Genomic DNA, 19,163 nt, shown 5'->3' on the forward strand with positions numbered 1-19,163 from the left:
GCAGAGGCACCCAAAAACGATGTTCTCTGGCAAATAAGGCCAAGCTCTTCATTGCTTCTGCCACTGTACACAAGCGACCGTAGAAGGAAAAGAACAGGGTAGCTCCTCCCAAGGCATGGGATATACTCGTGTGACTGTCCTCAATGTGGTCAGACGTGGGGCTAGAGCATTTTTAACACTCTATATGTGGGTCTTAATTTAAAGTGCACAAGTTTCCAAGTTGAGGCGTTGGAAACGCTCCTCGTTCCTTGTTCCAACCGAGACGCTACTTTTCCGATCAAAACACAGACCGGTGTTATGCCGAAAAGTGCAATAAAACCGTGAGAGTCGACGTGAGTTTTGAAACTGAAAAGCTTTGTCTTAAGCAGAAGATCAAACATGCACAGCACACAGCACCGCGTTCGTAGACCAGTGTGATGCATTCATGAGCGTCAGAAAGCTATGGTGCATTCAGGAGCGTGGGACATTTCAAACTCACAAGGAAAGAGGCATAAAACGGAATAGAACTTAACTCATACAGTAATGTATTTATCCAGAAACAGCGTGGGCTTTCTTACAATACTGAATGCTCTATAATTGTATTTCTGATATTTTTTTGATTATGCACATCTGTTAGCTTTTTATTCAGAAAAATCTATAATATTACATACAGTGACGGACTGGGATTAAAAAACGGCCCTGGCATTTCACCAACCAGCGGCCCACATGGGGACGTGCCCGCACGCGCGTGCACGTTCCCGCAACACACAGATATAACTTCACATGCACGGAAATAACACGCAAGTTTGTAGCCCCATTGGTGTTGACCTCTAACTTTAATATGCATAAAAACTGAACCAAGAGGCATTTGGCTCATAGACCAGTTCATTGTTATTGTTTTGATGAGGGGTTTTCGCGCATGCGCGCCGGATTGGTAGGCAAAAGGCGAACACAATGGCAGACGCAAACAGAGAAACTGACGAGTTCTCCACGTATTTTTGTTCTTTAGATAACGTATCACAAGATCGTTTTAAGAGTAAATTGATGGTTGATGGTATCAGATTACCAGATCCACACAGCAAAAGCCTGAAGGGACGGAGCGAGTCTGTGAAATGCTGGCCAAGTGCTCCGTACCGCGACATATACAGCTGCCTTATAAACACGCAGGCCAGTACACACGAGAGAGCACGGAAGCCCCTGAAACCACTGGACAGATACAATTATTTTATATCGGGACATAGACACCAGCAACCCCCGTGACCCCATGAGGGATTAAGCGGGTCAGAAAATGGATGGATGGATGTTCAGACATCTTTGTGTAACAGCAGAAAGCGCAGTCGGACATAGACCGCGGTTCAGCAGAGAGGAAGACCCGCCCGGTAGGTTAAAAAAAACATTGTTAACTACGGATTATTTTGGTGTTTTTGTCTTGTTAAAATGGGTGGAGGTGTCGGCAACGTTGCAGCGTAAACACAGACGCACTAGCACGCGTGAACAGGGGCGTAATGCAGCCGCTGTCTGGTGAACATTATTCCACACTGATTGTGCGAAGAAAACTAAAATGATGCGGCGTACTGCTGCAGCACATCGACTCCGCTTCTCCCGGCCCCGTCTATCGATCACCACCTCCCCTCCGCCGCTATTTAAGTAGAACAATGACCAGTGCAGAATTAAGTTGTATTTACCGGAGATGAAGTGTAGACTGCAAATTCTGTCGTGGTGTGATGGCTCCCACAGTCTATTGGGAGTGTTTGCCTGCGCTCTTTTCATTGAAATTATCCATTTCTTTCTTCTTTCTTCGTCCTTCAGTTAACGACAGAAACGTACATCCGACGATTTGGAATGCCTCTCTGTGCAACCGGGAGCACAAGAAGTCGTAGGCATTGTTTAGATTCCAAAAATAAACTAACTAAAAGTACGCTCTAAATCACCCGTTTTGTCATGTAGTAGACGAGAACAATACTGTTTTTTGCCTACACGCAGGACACGGATGTAGCGCTGAACTGGTCTATTAGTGGGCCGAGAGATAATGTAGGCCTACAATGAACAGGGTGAAAGGGGCCGCGCACACCCACGAGGGCTCGCGGCCCTTCTAGCATCTGCCCAAATGCCAGACCGTCCAGTCCGTCACTGATTACATATAATGTAATGTAATATTACAGCAGCAAATTATCAAAGTTTTTCAGGGGATGCATTTTGTGTTCGTCTCTAGAATCCTCGCCGATTATATGATATTGTGTGTGTGATGAGTGCAAGTGAAATTAAACTGAGATAAGAGATTTCGAAAGAGCAATATGACTGAAATAAATTCAACATGTGAATTCAATTTCAAATTCCAACCCTGTATTTTTATCATAAAAATTTGACTTTGTTTGTGAAGAAATGTTACGATCGTTTTAAGAACAGAACTGTGAATAATAATATTAAGATAAATAGACCTCACCTAATCTGATCTGTTTTATGTGGGGCTAGTAATTCAAATTAAACTAATTTTATGCAAATGGAGATTACCTTACCTTGTTAAAACATGATGATAACATTATGTGAAAAAAGTAATGTTTTAAGAATAATAATAAAAAAACAAAGGTTGTTTTTGAAGAATTGATCATTCACTTCTTTTTTTGCCTTTTATTCAATTTAAAACATGCACTCTGACTCTATTCTTTAAATAATCACCTGTCTTGAAAGCTTCCAAAATACATCAGGGAGACTATTTTTCAAAATTCTCCCCTCCGGGGCTCGGGCAACGGCATAAGTGCACCCTCCTACCTGATAGTGTGTAGCCTGCTACTGTAAAAAAGTTTGACTGCCCTGAGTCCATTGCTCAGGGACCCAGAGTGGCAGTTGAACCCAGAACCTCCAGGACACAAGCACAGTACTCTAACCATTAGGCCACCACTCCCCCTCCAGGTTCTTGATATTGAAGGCCTCCTTGTCATCACCACAATCTTTAGATTCTTCCAAATATTCCCTGTCAAGTTAAGTCAGGACTCAGGCAGCCGAAACATTAATGTTACTTCCAGACAGAAGAAACATGGTGCATAAAATTTTGATATGATTAAATCTAAACCTGTCACGGGTATGAATAATTTTTGCCGTAATTCTAGCAGTCAGAGCATTTGTATAGCATAATATGAGAATATACTGATATGGCTATTGCTGGGCCACGGCAACATAACGTATTATTAAGTCATATTTTTCAGAAATATGTGGTGCTAACAAGGTTGCTGCATTCATGATCATGTATGGTACTATAACAAGCTAAATCTCTTTGAAGTGTTTAGATCAGGATTGGCCAATTAGTTCAGTGTCTTGGGACAGAATAAAATCCAGCAGCATTGCAAAGAGCATCATAACATAAATGGCCTGTGCATGTACAGCACAGGAACCAAATCAGTTTTTAACTTTTTCATATAACATTGTTTTTTTCTTTACTGATTACTGGAAAATAAAAACTGTTGAAGCCACAAATAACCTCAGGAGTTAGGGCAGTGGCCACTTTCTCGGCGCAAGTGGCAATACTTGCTGCCATACAGTTGTTGAACCAGCCTCACCAGCGTTAATTTATTGTGAGTCGATCTGGCAAAATTTGTTTTAACCTGTGGATGGGTAGACCTCAGTAGATAAGTAGTTGAGGCTATAAATGTTATGGCATTTTTGTGTGCAGTGCCACCAAGTGAAAATTACTTTTGTTTTAAAGTGATACAACTTTCACCTGGACTACCCCTAGAGGATCAGTTACAGTAATTTCAATAAAGAAGGTGAATGCAGGTGGAAATTCATATTTTTTTAAAAACAATTTCTTAAGAGCTCTATAAACTGTCGCGTGAATCTTTTCAGAAAATCAAATTAAGATTTTATGGGATGTGCTGTAAAACAAGTCCAATCTGGGTTTATATATTCTTGGAGTCCCCAGGAATTAAACCAGGTTGTGGGTATTTTTACTATTAGTCCTTTGCACAAAAACAACTGAGCTGTTCCTCAGGAAGATGAATTGGTCTGCTTCCTGATCTCTTTAACAATTGCACAGTATATTAGCTCTAGCTCCAGCCTAAAGGTACTCCATTCCCTCTGCAACATTACACAACTGATTTCCAAAGCAGATAAAACTGTTGATAGGCCAAGATCCTAACAGTAATTACATCATGTTTTATAGTACATAATCCTTGAGAAAATGATGAGAAGCTGGATGAAAGTGAGCCTCAATCAAATGTAACAAACCCAATTATTGTCATCCCTCCCTCGTTTTTCCTCGCTGCTCACAGCCATCACACATCTCCCCATGACTCAATCCTGATATAGCAATTACAGCTGCAGAGAGTCTTTGCTAATAACTGCAATCCAATCACCTCACAGCATGCGCGGAAGGAAAGAAGGCCCAAGATAAATAATGACAACCCACAATTTACTTTATATTGTTATTTTTACGCTTGCGTACAGGATCATCACTGCCGTTAATTTAGCTTGGATCTCAGTTTCCTTATTTTGTCATGCCACAGTCTGTGACTCTGTGTTTGTATTGATAAAATATGTAAAACCGTTCACATATACAAACACCCGAGGTATGCAAATTATTTAAAGGGGAAGTCAGGTCAACAAGGGAAAATCAGGGGATCATTAGCTTTATCTAAAACCAGGGTTTCCCGCATCGCTATCTTGGCGAGGCGGCCGCCTCGCCAAACTCAGGCTACCGCCTCGCTAACGTTCCAAAAAAAATATATAATAGTACATGAAATAATTATCTACTTGAATAAGTAAGATATAAATATTAAAAGTGACAATGAAATTGTGAACTGAATGCTTATAAAATTATCAGCTCATTATGTTGAAATATTTGTCATTGTTCAGTCATACTGCACTGCGAGCAGTATGACTAGCTGGTTCTTTACCCAGGCAAAAAAAATAATAGCTTAAGGCCCGTTTACACTACACTTTTTTAACCGAGCCGAGACCAGTCCGAGCTCGGTAACCGAGATAACTCTTGTGTGTAAATGGTCAGCAAACTGAACTGAACCGAGCTTAACATAACCGGACCGCGCTAACCGCAGACCAGTTCCTGAGTAGGTCTCGGCCTGGTTTTTTTTTCTGACCCGGTTATCTGATAAAGAGCGCATGAGCAGACCGCGTCATCCCCTTACAGTCAGCTGACTGTCCGCGTTTTTTCTGCCGTGTCTGGCTGCACATCCCGAGTCACACTCCATTCAGACAAATTTCAGACATTCATAATAATACTAGCTTCCTTACCATGCCACACGATTTCCAGAGATGATTCTGCTTAGCAGTGTGGGTGTAACATACATAAAATGGGGATGCCTCTTTAAGAAAACAGACGTTAAGGGAGCTAGGTAGTCTATCTAGCCAATAGGAAGTTAAGTTTCCAGTGTCTATCCACCAATGAGAATGCAGACTGCCCCTGTAGGTCCCGCCCTGCTTTCCCATGTTTGCAGCAATATAGTGTGAGCGAGAGAGATCGGACACGAGGACGAGACTGCTGAGCTGTGCAGCGTCAGAGTCTGTGTTAAGACTATTATAGTATTACACACGAATGAAAAGACGAAGCTTTTTGCAATTGAAATTGCTGTTTATTATCCAAGTTCTAATCTGGAATTAGTTGAGGTGAGTTAAAAGGCTAAACTTTATTTTTTTCTGCCGAGCATTAGAGCTACTTTGTTAGCCTTGCTAGTTCATTCCGCTCTCTGTTCAGCTGAAGTGTCCCACCTGTCTGGACTCGGAGCCATCATATTGTTGTCCCAAACTGATGCATTGAGATCGGTGAGCATATTCTGTGCTTTTCATTAAGGTTTTGTTCTGTATTTCCACATTATTGTTGAATAATAGCCTTTATTTGAGCTATTAATGATTCAAATGTAAACTTTTACTGAGTTTGGGTAAAATTCAATGTTGTATTATTGTGCTTGAAAAAATATGTTACAATTAGAACAAAATGTGAATTGAAAATGCAGTGAAATACTGCATTTTGGTAAAAAAAAAAAAAAACAACTGTTTATTGCAAGTTTGAGTAACATAATAAATTCATGTCAGATATGTCTATGGAAACACGAATTAAGGATTAAAGTTAACACAGCTTGATAAAGATCCTATTATTGTGCTGGTCTTGTCTGTTGACAGGTCAGGTTTTTTTTTGTTACGCTGGATCGTTCCTGAGGTGGATTCCTCAAGAGACTGATGGCGAGCCTTCCCACCTGGACTTAGAAAAGGAACTGGCTTCCTCCTTTTGCATTTGGAGTTCTGCTGCACCCTGCGGTGTGGTAGGCCTGTGTCACTCGAATCTTCACGCAGAGTTTGTTATGCACGAGACTACTTACTGACTTTTTCCATTTTTTTCGTTTCATTCTGGGACTTTGGACATAAATTTTATTTTGGACGTAGTAACAAACTACTGTGTAGGACACCCTCCTCACGTGACTGATGTTGAGTCCAATCTGAATGTGAACTGAATTTGAATAATCTGTGATCTATTAAATTTCAGAATTTAGATTAACAGGGTGCACCCAAAATAGATAAAACCAGAGAAGTAGCACTTGGCCAAGTGTTCATATTATTTTATGTATTTTATTGTGTTGAATTTATTTTCATAATTTTTTGTCTTGTACAACTGTTTGTTAATTTGATGGTTTATCTCACTAAAGCAGTCGTTCGTTAAAACCATCCAACTGCCTCCGTTGTCATTTAAACACCCTCACTGTGCTCCGATAGCCGAACCTATTGGCCCATTTATCTAAAATACATAGGACTCTTCTCTACTGTGTTACATGATGAACCTCTGTGTCTGTCGTTGTTTCCTGCGTCTGTAAATCCTTATTAGACGTTTGTTTGTCTTATCCACGTCCCAAAAGCCGACTCTGTCTAACCATAACATCCTGAATGTTAAGGGCGCCGCCGTTTTGTTTTGCTGCTTCCGCCTTCAATCCCAGAGAGCGGTAGTGCCGCAGATCGTCACTAAGAGGCGAGGAGCAACCAAGGAACCGGGATAGTGTGGTGTGTAAACGGTTGTCTTGGCTTGGTTAACTGATCCAAGCTCAGACTGGTCTCGGCTCGGCTCGATTAAAAAAGTGTAGTGTAAACGGGCCTAATTGTCGTCTGGATCACTGTGTATGGGGGCGGCCATTATTGCCCATATTTGGGCAATAATGGCAGCCTGACATCACATCCTGTGACGCAGAATCGCAGAGAGCCGACGGCAGTTCTCTGAGCTTTACAAGCAAACTCAATAGGAACTATCCCTCCGCTTCATAACGAGCTGCAGTTCATCCTGACAGGAGCAGAGTAAACTCAGAAAGAGCAGCTCTGCCTGTATTTTCTGCAGTTTACGGTTGCAATAACTGATGATAACTGCTGAAAGTAGATTAGGCGGTGCAGATCACCATTTTGAGCAGAGATTGGTTCTAAAGATGAGTTTTATACTCATCTTATAACATTGCAGAACCAACCCATAAACCGTACCTTAATGCCTATTTGTTTTTTTTATGTCTCTAAAATGTAATGCTAGTATTAATTTAAATTTAAATGCTTAATACCCTGTCTATCTTTGTTTAAGAGGTTTAAAAAAATATTTTGGCATGAAAACGGATATTTATTTACAAGGGGACAGATAGGGCATTGGAACTTGCTCAATAGCCGGTCCCGCGACCTGACGTCACAAACCGGGAGGTGGCAGTACTGTTTTTCACCAAGATGGCTGCCTCCATAACCTTCAAATGAAAATTACTCTTAATTAAAAAAGCTTATCATTTATTGAACAGTATGTAATAATTTTATATTTAAAGTACTTTCAGCAGTTTGAATTCTGATTTTGACCGGACTTCTCCTTTCAGTAGCGTGGATAGTTCTATGATGAAAAATAACATTGATCTAAATGTGTATTTTTTGGAGAAATATGTTTTTTTTTTCTATTACACATGCAATCTATAGCAATTGTACTCATATTGTAAAACACTGAAAATATAGATTAAGAAAAGCTAGACATTAGTTAACCTGCTGAGAAACGGAAAACAATATAACTTGCCAACTCATTGTGAAGCAGGTGCTGGGATCATGCTGTATGTACTTTGCAAACTAGGAATTTAGAAACCCCCTAAATAACATAATTCTAAGCAGTTGTAGAATAGAATAGAATAATAATAATAACATTACGTATTGTTTTAAAAAAGCGCCTTTCAGAACCCTCTAAAACATTGTATAGAACTTTTCAATCCAATTCATTTTTTTATATTGTATCATTCAACCAAATCATCCAGACAGATTGGTCAAAATGTTTCCTCTCTAAGGAAACCCATCAGATTGCAGCAAGTCTTGATAAGCAGCATTCACTCCTCCTGAAGGAGCGTAGAGCCACAGTGGAGAGTTCTCTGCATTGTTGATGTCTTTGCAGCAATCCCTAATACTGAGCATACATAAAGGGACAGTGGAGATGAAAACTCCCCTTTAACAGGGAGGAAAACCTCCAGAAGAACCAGAACCAGGCTCAGTGTGAACGGTCACCTGCCTCGACCGACTGGGGGTTAGAAAAGATAGAGCAGAGACACAAGCACATAAATCAGGAATCCTTTATATGTTATATGGTAATAGCAGATGATTTGTCTTCCCTGGATGATGTCACAGCTAACAGAATTCCAGACCGGTTGTACTTACTATGAAGAGAACAAAGACAGAGAACAAAAAGTTGAAAGATGAAATAACAACAAACAATGCAAAATGGAGAACAATAGGAGAACTAAACAGAGTGAGAAAAATAGACCTTGATATCCTCCAGTAGCCTAAGCCTATAGCAGGGTAACATAAGCCACTCTAAGCCTTGTCAAGATTAGTCTTAAAAGCAGACGGAGTGTCTGCCTCACGGACCAAAACTGGGAGTTGGTTCCACAGGAGAGGAGCCTGGTAACTAAAGGATCTGCCTCCCATTCTAGTTCTAGAGACTTTAAGAACCACTGGTACACCTGCAGCCTGAGTGTGAAGTGCTCTGTTAGGTGAAAAAAGGAAACCCTGGAAATCTGTTTAATATGGGAATCAAATTACATGTCTTGGTCAAAAAATACATAACACCAAGTTTGTTTGTTTTTTTACGAGAGGCCAATTTAATGCCATCCAAATTAATTCATTAACAAATTTATTTTTTCAGGACTCTGGTCCAAAGATGACAACTTCTGTCTTGTCAGAATTTAAAAGCAGGACATTTAAAATCATCCAGGTTTTGATGTCATCGAGACATGCCTGACATGCCAGAAGTCTGTTCTGTGAAATCTCAAGAAATCCTCATTAGAAAGGCATTTAATTGCTGTGCTATTGTATGTTTTAAATAAACCCTGCAAAACTGCTAACAGACAGCTCCAAGATGTCCTGTTTGTTTCAGAACCTGTGAAGAGCTTGGATTAATCACTGAGAAGCAACATAATGTTGAAGAGCCAAGTAAAATAAAATGTTCAAGAAGAACGACTGGCTTTACCTTTTATTCTCTCCCACCATAGTTCAACCTCTTATGAGGCTGGAACACTCACGGAAAATAAATGTTTTTCAGCTGTGTGTCATTCCTTAAAGTCCAGAGAATGAGGCGATGTATCAGGGAGGATTTACGTTTCCTCTTAGTTTTAGAATACAGTTTTTCTAAAAGTTTGAAACCTGATATCAAAAACAAGTGGCAACGGAAAAGTTGAACTTCAATATATTGTGAGGACAATAATAATAGTTCAATTCTTGAACTAAGAGCGAAATAAAGAGTAATATTTCCCGTAATTATAAAAACTATAATCAACGGGTCGGGGTGACTGTCACCATTTGACCTTGATCCCTTTACCTAAGCCTCAACAGCTGTCCATTAGTTGGGAGGGAAGTACAGGTAGTGTTCCTCAGCAGGGACAGTCACTACTGGCTGTCCTAAAAGTCGCTAGAAGTTGCTAGATGATGTCATCACATAATTTGCTTATCTGTTCACGTACTTGTGATCCAGGCTGTAGGAGAGAGAAGCTTTTGGCAAGACAAAAATGTGAATAAAAACACTCTAAATATGTTTGGAGCTACAAATGAACTTTACGAAATAATTCATAAATTTCTATACATTGCCTGAATCCACACTACATACATCAAATTTGACCAAAAATACGTTATCAGAGGCACACAGTGAATTAGCATTTTTTCCTTTATTTCTATTACTCATAGAATTATCTTAAGTAATTTTGTGAAAAATCTGCAGTATGTCGATCTTCTTATCCAATTACTCGATTATTCGTCAGAATAATCAATAGAATAATTGATTACTAAAATAGCTGTTTATGACAGCCCTATATAGAACAAGCAGAACAATAAAGATAAAATAGCATACAACAGACAGAATAAACCAGCAATCACAGAGAGTGCATTATTAAGCAGATGGGTTTTAAGTTTAGACTTGAACTGGCAGAGGGTGTTTGGAATTGTACATTTCTGGGGGAGAGAATTCCAGAGTTTGGGAGCAGAACAGAACAAAGCTCAGCTGTTTATTTGATAACTATTAGATAACTTAAAATGTGTAATTGCACATCAGGGAGAAGTGAAGGCTTTTAATGCTTGGTACAGAAAAATTCAACAGGATGAAACAACATTTTTCTCACATTTGCTCAAATCTTTGTCCTGATCCAGTGTGGCTTCTCCCCAAACCCCCACTCACGCTGCTCCCACGCAAATAGCGGCCATCTGCGGCAACGGCACGCCCAAAAACAGAGGTGAACATGGTTCTTTCTGTTGCTATCGTATTGCACTCATTGAAATTCCTGTATGATGCATTCATTCTAGAGTTTAGGTGAGTTTTATTCTCTCCCTAAATTAAAACAGAGTATTTGCCCTCGATTTGAGAAGGTAAATGAGATGATCTGCCAAAGGAAAAAGATTTCTGCACTTAAAGGCATACTATGCAACATTTTTCAGTTAATGTGTTCCATACCGTTTTGGATGATTAAATCAGTGATTTCAGATCGAACAAAGGTTTTCTCGGCTGCCCTGGTGGTCTGTGGGGGAAACACAGCACTTGCAATGGGGTACCGCGCGTGAGCTATTTTTAGAAACACAACGTCACGATGACGTCACATCACGTGGTACGCAGTGGGGCAAACTCCGGAAAGCCGCCGTTGTTTTGCTGTAAATAAGACGTGCGTTAGCCTAGGTTTTACTCGGTAAACGACTGCTTTTTCCAAATCTAAGACCATGGTTTTTAAACATTGTTGCTATGGAACGTGCAACAGCGACTCGAGTTACGCTGATCGGCCGCATATGAAGGATGTTTTCTTCAAGACTGCCAAGGAGAAATGTGTGCGCTGGGACCGGGGGCGGTCGGCCTACACAACAGTTCAACCCGGAAAAAGTTACCAAATTCAAGTACATATGTAGCAAGCATTTTGTCGGAGGAAAGGGCACAACCGAAGAACATCCTGACCCAATTCCAGCGACATCAAGTCAAGGTAAGAGTATTTTGGTGGCCGACATGTTAATAAAGTAGCGCCTGCTACCATGATCGCATATAGGCTATCATGGTAGCAGGCGCTAACATGATAGCCTGCTACCAGGATAGCTTACTCAAAAACATTTCAAATGAGACAAACATTAAACATATACCCATTCCTGGGGTCCGTTCTTCGTACGTTGCTTAAAACATCCGAGATCAAATGACACATCCAAGATGATTTCATCCGGCTAATCCTGATGCGGCTAATTGGGTTCTTCGAACACACTTGTTGTTTATGATTAGTATGGCTGGATTGAGTTATCTGAGACAACTGCGCGTTCATGCATTTGTTTAAAAGGGGAAATGTATCGATAGTAGAAACAATGATCAGCAGCGCTGCTATTGGCTGTTCAGCAAAGAACGCCCACAGTTTTTCTCCCAAGCAGAGCAAGAGCTTGGAAGGTTATGCCGAATTTGAGTCATTAATTAAAACACCTCAAAATCTGTTAAAGCCAGGAGAGAGGGCTGGCAAAAAGTAGCAGACAAATTAATGCGTAAATACTGTCCATGGTAGATGTTTCTATCACTTTCTACAGTATGAATTTTTGCATTTTAATAATTTGATATTATTTGTTCTTTTATATCAGAGCCTCCACGGGACCCACTAGAACATGGGGACAAGTAAAAGTGAAATAAAGAATATTCTACAAAATGGTAGCCTTTAATTATTATACATTATTTTAAAAAGGCACTTGTTGTGTCAAGAGATCCAAATTTCAGTGTCATTCCTTAGACACGGGAAGTAAAGGACATGTGCAAACTGGGAATTTTAACAAAAAATAAATAAATCTTTATCCATAAAAAAATGAAAATTTTCCTTTTCCAAGTCATCCACAGTTTACACGGTAAAACTGTATTGCTCCGTGTCTAGATAATCCACCCATAGTTTTTTCTAATACAATATACGGCTCGACAGGAAGCAAGCCTTTCAAAGTAAACTAAACTTCACAATAAAATGGCCCGAACAAATCTTCTTACTAAATAGGATAAAAATAAAAAGCAAACCATCATACAAATAACTTAAATATTTTAGATTTATGGCTCCAACACCACTTTTTCCTCTTTAAAAGCCACTGTTAAATGATGTTTGTCTGTTTATAACAGCCACCAAGAAAAATCTCTCTACAATTACACTGTCGCGCTGCACTAAAGGATCCTGTCTATTGCGCAATACGCGGTTAATTTAAAAAACTCTTCAAATTATTCTTGCACCTTCCGCAACAGGTTGCAGTCGTAAAAATGGACATGGCTACGACAGACTTCCCTATCTCCTCCGCTTATACAGCCGTGATCTAATCTTGTTTACATGAAATAAGCCTGCTCTCGAGCAGGCTTAAGCTGGCGCACATGTTGCTATGACAACAAGTGCAGGATGTCTTTCGAAGAACCAAACGATCCAAGATCATGCCAAATCGTCAACAATGAAATCCTGCTAACTGAGTTAGCGACGTACGAAGAACGGACCCCTGGACGGTGATTGCAAACAACAACAACAACAACAAAAAAACGGCCGACGCTGCCATGATCGCCGCGCAGGAAAAAAAAAACAAAGCTTACCGTTCATCAACTCGGCCAGTTTTCCAGTCTTTTTAAACCCTCGAACCTCAAGCCATCGTTTGAGCTGAAGGTTGGTGTGTTCTTCGACAGTGCGACCAGTAAACCGTGTGCCTGGGACATCGTCTTGGGAAAGTTTAACGGCTGTAAAGTCGGTCATATCGCTGTTTCTGTTGCGCTTGTAATAGCTGGGTTATCCGTGCTTTCTCTCCTGTATGCCCTACCTAAGCGGCAAAAGGGGCGTTGCTCTTGAGACGGTGACGTCACGTGCGCGGTACCGCATTGCAAGAGCTCACGGCCCGCACACACAGGCTCAGAAGTCTCGCTTTACAGCGAGAACTCCATGTGTTTTTGCCCTGCCATTCACTATATGCAAGCGCGAAAGCAATAACAAAGAACCGCATGTTAACGTCAAATAAATATGCAAGCATATCGAGTTTTATTATTATTATTATTATTTTTTTTTTTTTATTATTATTATTTTTTTTTTTTTTTTTTATGTTGGCGAGACGCTACCGCGGCGGCGGTGGCGGCGCCAAGATAGCGCTGCGGGAAGCTTGATGTTCATACCTTCACTGTGTTAGTCATTGTTTGTACTGCCGTTTTTTTCCACTTTTCGTTGCGTTCGCCTGTCTGCTAAGCTCAAAACAACCGCGCCTGGCTTGACGGAGAAAACAGGAGAACAGCTGAGCATCTTTACGACAGTGCACTTTTACTTTCGCCCTCTGGGGGGAGCCTCGCTGGAAAATCAACCCCGGTTGCATAGTATACCTTTAAAGTAAGAACAATTCATCTCCATCTTATTTCAAGTGAATATATCTAATTATCTTATTTTAAGGGTAAAAACACTCATTCCATTTGACTATATCAGCAGAAGTTAATTTAAAATATTTCCAAGAATGAAGATTACATTTCTTAAGAAAAGAAGGAAAGCAGACGTCTGAAAAAAGATAATCACTGAAACATCTTATCATTTAATTCTGAGCAAATGAATAGGTATGAAATTATTAAGGTCAGAAAAAAAACAGTCTTCTATTAAAAGCTGAGTCTTACTACCCTCGTTTTGAAATTATTGGAAAGAAAAATGGCCAGTGTCTCTGATAAATTGCTCAACAGGAGGCATAAAGCATGAAATCTTATTGGACAATCAATCAGTTAATTTTACCTTGCCTGAGTCTACTTCCACCAAATCGGCATCCTCTAGTGTTGAAGTCAACTGGCAATTTGGTAGAGAAGTGCTTGGAGGTACTCTGCTTCAATTGAATCAGAGAGCAACATCCCTAGAAAGTGCTCTGAAAAGAACGGGCAGCACAAGCAGAGCACTGGAAGGTTTTTCAAGAGGAAAGGCTTAAAAATAATGACATCTTTGGTGCAAGTGTGTTACGGCTGAGAGCTGTTTTAGCCTTGTGTAACTAGTTTCCAAAAAAAATGCTTTCAGTTTGATTTGCTATAAACAAACATTGAAAGCTGCTGCCTTCAGTTTGCACATTGTTATAAGTAATTGTTTTTTTATTTGTAGTCTTCATTACTCAAATGTCATTTTATAGTGATATGTACTTACTGCAACTACAAGGTCTTTTTTGTTTTTGAAAAATTATTTGGATGTAGGAGGAAAACTTACAAGTTTCAAATCTTATCTTAGAAATCATTGGCTATTACATTAACCTACTCTTAGGTATCAGCAGACCTATGATATCTCAGCTTCAGAGATATAAACCCAACAGCTTTTTCTTTATTTGTACCTGTCTACTAAATATGTTTTACAACTGAAGCTAGTTTACTAATTTTTAGTTATTAATGTAGAAAAGAGATATGTAACATTGAATTGGAATACATTGGTTGGTTTTAGGTCTTTAGTGAACTCGAGATAGAATTTGCAGTTTTTCCGCTCACCCTTCACAGTCAAAGAATCTGATGTGCTCATCAACAACAAATTAGAAATAATTGATTTACAATGTGATACAAATTTGAAGAACACATGTGCCTCAGTGGACCTGGACACATTTTATCAGTATCTCCTGCCAGGCTTCCCAAAATTAACAGCCCTAGCTGCAAATATTTTGTGTATGTTTGGGACTACCTACCTTCGTGAATAGGTTTTCTCTGTAATGTACATCAATAAGACAAAACTGCGCTCAAGGCTCACACACCGACACTTAAATGACATTCTAAACAAAAACAAAGTAATCTAAACTAGACTAATTCTTGTAAAATGCTGCATGAGAAACATTGTACTCAAAATATATTGTTCTGTGAAAATGAGTCCTTCCTCTAATAACAGCTAAAAATTGTGCAATTTGTTAGTCACCAGCTTCACTACAAAAGCGTTTGGTCATACATTTTATGTATACATTTTTTATGTGTGTTTCACGTATAGATCTTACACTTACAGGCCTGGTGATTACTTTTACCCCGTTTACAATACACTTTTTTAACTGAGCCGAGACCAGTCCGAGCTCGGTAAGCGAGATAACTCTCAAGTGTAAATGGTAAGCAGACTGAACTGAACCGAGCTAGACATAACCGGACAGCGCTAAATGCAGACCAGTTCCAGATGTGGTCTCGGCCAGGTTTTTTCTGTCCCGGTTATCTGATACCGAAGAGCGCATGAGCAGACCGCGTCATGCCCTTAAAGTCAGCTGACTGTCCACGGTTTTTCCGGCGTGTCCGGCTGCACGTCCCGATTCACACTCTATTCAGACAAATTTCAGACATTCATAATAATACTAGCTTCCTTACCATGCCACACGATTTCCAGAGATGATTCTGCTTAGCAGTGTGATGAACCTCAGTGTCTATCGATGTTTTCTGCGTCTGTAAATCCTTATTAGACGTTTGTTTGTCTTATCCACGTCCCAAAAGCTGACTCTGTCCAACCATAACTTCCTGAATGTTACAGGCGCCGCCGTTTTGATTTGCTTTGTCCTGCCTTCAATCTCAGAGAACAGTAGTACCGCAGATCATCACTAGGAGGTGAGGAGCAACCAGGAACCGGGATAGCGTGATGTGTAAACGGTTGTCAGAACGAGGCTCGGCTTGGTTAACTGATCCAAGCTCAGACTGGTCTCTGCTCGGATCGGTTTAACAAGGGTAGTGTAAATAGGGCTTATATTTCTTATCGATTTAAAATGGCCAGCACTTTGGTTTGTAAGATGTGCGGTGTCGATTTAAGTTTTGAGAATTATTACACATGTGGAAAATGGAGTAAACATAATTTGTATATCTTGATAAGTTGATTCAATCTTAAAGTGCAATAGGCTACCATATGTTTCAGTTTTAAATTCCTGTGACTTAAAGTTTTGTGCCTTTGTACAAACACTGATCAGTTGTAATGCACACATGTAAATAATAAACTGAAGCTAATTGCACGTTTTCTTGAGAAATCTGAAGTTTTTCATAACATGTTTTGTAAAAGGATACTTCATTAAATCAAAAAATATCATAATGGAATTGTACTTCTTTCCACTAAAGCAAAGGGGAAAACATGAATGTATTGTTATTTTGAGATATGATGAGCTGTGCTATGATTTTAATGGTCCGGCCCACTTGGCATCAAATGAGTTCGACACACCTGCAACAAGGCATCCTTTTTCCTTTTATATATTATTATTATTATATATTTTTTGTGGGGTGTAATGTAAGACAATACGATTCATGAAATAAATCACACAAAAATGTAAAATATTGCAAAATTATTATTTACCAGAATGGTAGAGACAATAAGTGAACGGTTGGACAATGAATCCGAGACATTAGTTGTTTTTCCCTTCTGGTTGTCGGTTATATTTAGGCCGCTTGCTGGATCCCAGGTACCAATCTGTAAAAGATAAACAACATTTTTCAGGATGAGCATTTAACAACATGACAAACTAAAATTGTGTTTTGCACCTTTAAGTTATACTGACAATTTATTTAATAAAAGATAAAACTTATGAGATCTTTGCAAGTTTGTTTTTTTTATACAATATACCATTATTTTTGTGTTGGAGACATTTCGATTTCCATTTTGGTTCCACACAGAGATTATCTGTGTGGAACCCTAGGGAAAGAGTTGACAGCAATATGACCTCTCAACCCTTTCATAGCTGCTTTATTGTTGACACCCACAGGGACCAATGTTTCAGATGATCTAAGATTATGATTGGCCTCATGGCCTTTGAGGGGTTTGTCAGTGGGAGCTAAAAGAAGGGAGGGAGGAAGGTACATGCCTGAGAAGCAAAGTGGAAGAGGGCAGCAAAGATATCCGATTATGCCTCAAGGCTTTTCATGTTCTTTCTCAACTCTTACTTTAGGTTGTATCGCCGGGCCTCTTTAACAGAATCCCCTGCTCTCCAACCCTGTGCATCACTAGAGGGGCCAAAAACACTCCAACCCTCAGCTGCCACACACTCCTCAGGGAACCTATGATAATCTAAGTGAGTGCTCAAGATAGTTCTTGCAATTGCAAATCAGTCGTTTAATTCAGGTTTCATGAGACTGGAGGGCTTTTGAATGAGTTTTTATTAATGGAGTAAATTATTCATAGAGGTTCCAGCACACAGTTCATATACCAAAGGTCAGGAGATGCTGAGAGGAGTGCACTACCTGGAATAATGAAGTTTAAAGTGCTTGCAGTTGCATGTGAGAATATTATTTTTATCAGCATTATTAGATGAGTCTTTTTCTCTTCATAATTGTGTACATTTTTCCTTGCTGAACAATGGAGTTGTGCTATTCTGAGGAAATCACATAATTCTACAGAAAAACACAAACATAGCCAAAAAAGTTATGCCCTGACAGACTTATGCTTTTATTGTTAGCAAGCCACAGAAGACAAATTGCATTTAATTACATCAGCCCCTGTTGGCTGATATGTTATATTTTAATCATTTTTGACAGATAATTACACCATAGAAATAAACAACATATAATCTATTTGTTTGCTTGTTCATCAAGGAATTATTCTTCACTATAGCAAAAGTTGGGTAATCTGAATCTCAAATTAATGTAATTCTATACATGTTGGTTTTACTGAAATATGTAAAATTATCATAGCTTAATCCTGTATTATGTGATGGAGGACAAAAAGGGAAGTAAAAGTACACTATATAAACATATAGAATTCACCTCCACCGGGTAGTTTACAAGATCTGAACCGCTACAAAAAGGCTCAAGTTTCATCAGTCTGGGTAGTGGAAAAGGGAAGCTGTTTGGTACTAAAATATTTTTTTCAAAGTGCAGTTAGTTTTGGTATCAACCTAAGTAAGTAATATGTTGCTTGTTTGGTTCAAACATTAGGGAAAATGTTTAAAGGTCTCAAGGTGCATATTAGAATGGGTTTATGACTTATTAGGTTGGGAACCACGCAGCCACTGATTGCAACATGATAGTTTTGTTTTAACTAATGAGCTGTTCCTACATAACATGCAATTAATTTACTCAAGACTCAACAGCGTCTGGAAGTGCCAATAATCTTGTTTTAGAGAAAGCCTCACCCAGTAACTAACCAGTTGGGAACTGATATTTCTTCCTAAAACTGGAGTCTGTTAGCAAAGTAAGTCATAAAGTACCCTCTGAAGATTTAGTAGTAGATCTGAAGGGTCTATATTGACATCACAGAGACAAATAAGCGTGTTTATGCCCCCGCAACATTGAGCCTTGAGAGACTTAGTTATGAGACCAAGCATCACACTAGCCAGAGAGAAAGATTCCCTATAAATGTTAAACCTTGGAAGCTTAAATAAAGGCAAAAAGGAGAGAAATAAGTTATCAGAGCAACAGAAAGGTGCAATGAAGACAGGATGGCCCCAGAAAGATGGCAACCTACCCATACCAGAAGCTATAGAGACTGCAAAGCAACACTGCACAGGTTATTCTACCTAATAAGTATAATAGAGAAACAGAAGTCAGAAACAGGATATTCTCAAACAACCTGATCTCAGGGCCAAAGTAATAGCTTGAGAATAGATCGACACAGTGTTAGATTGTGTTCGACTCAACATTAATGGAGAAGCACTAACACTTTAGTTCTGATGACTGGTGAACCTGAAAACAATTGATTCAATTCAGTTTAAATATACTTTATTAATCCCAAATGGAAATTAAATCCTGGTGTAACTCATGTGATTTCTTCAATGAGTTGTTGTAGATGGTGATGGCT

General features: G+C 39.4%; 1 protein-coding gene and 1 long non-coding RNA gene across 3 annotated transcripts in view; one reads left to right on the forward strand and one right to left on the reverse strand.

The window, feature by feature from the left end:
* The window catches only part of LOC105917636 (glutamate receptor ionotropic, kainate 2), a 1,028,886-nt gene that overhangs the window by 563,759 nt on the left and 445,964 nt on the right, over positions 1 to 19,163 (reverse strand). For both annotated transcript variants that reach the window (XR_004928158.1, XM_036128574.1), the window contains exon 10: positions 16,728 to 16,841. Coding sequence is in view for 1 of the 2 variants with exons in the window: in XM_036128574.1 (XP_035984467.1) it covers positions 16,728 to 16,841 (114 nt within the window). In the remaining variant the exon portion in view is untranslated. The remainder of the gene's footprint in view (positions 1 to 16,727; positions 16,842 to 19,163) is intronic.
* Positions 5,271 to 6,775, forward strand: LOC118558142. The gene is made up of 3 exons (XR_004928171.1): positions 5,271 to 5,595; positions 5,684 to 5,751; positions 6,109 to 6,775. It is a non-coding gene; the product is annotated as an uncharacterized LOC118558142 (long non-coding RNA).

The sequence above is a fragment of the Fundulus heteroclitus genome, chromosome 3, assembly GCF_011125445.2.
Source record: "Fundulus heteroclitus isolate FHET01 chromosome 3, MU-UCD_Fhet_4.1, whole genome shotgun sequence".
NCBI lineage: Eukaryota > Metazoa > Chordata > Actinopteri > Cyprinodontiformes > Fundulidae > Fundulus > Fundulus heteroclitus.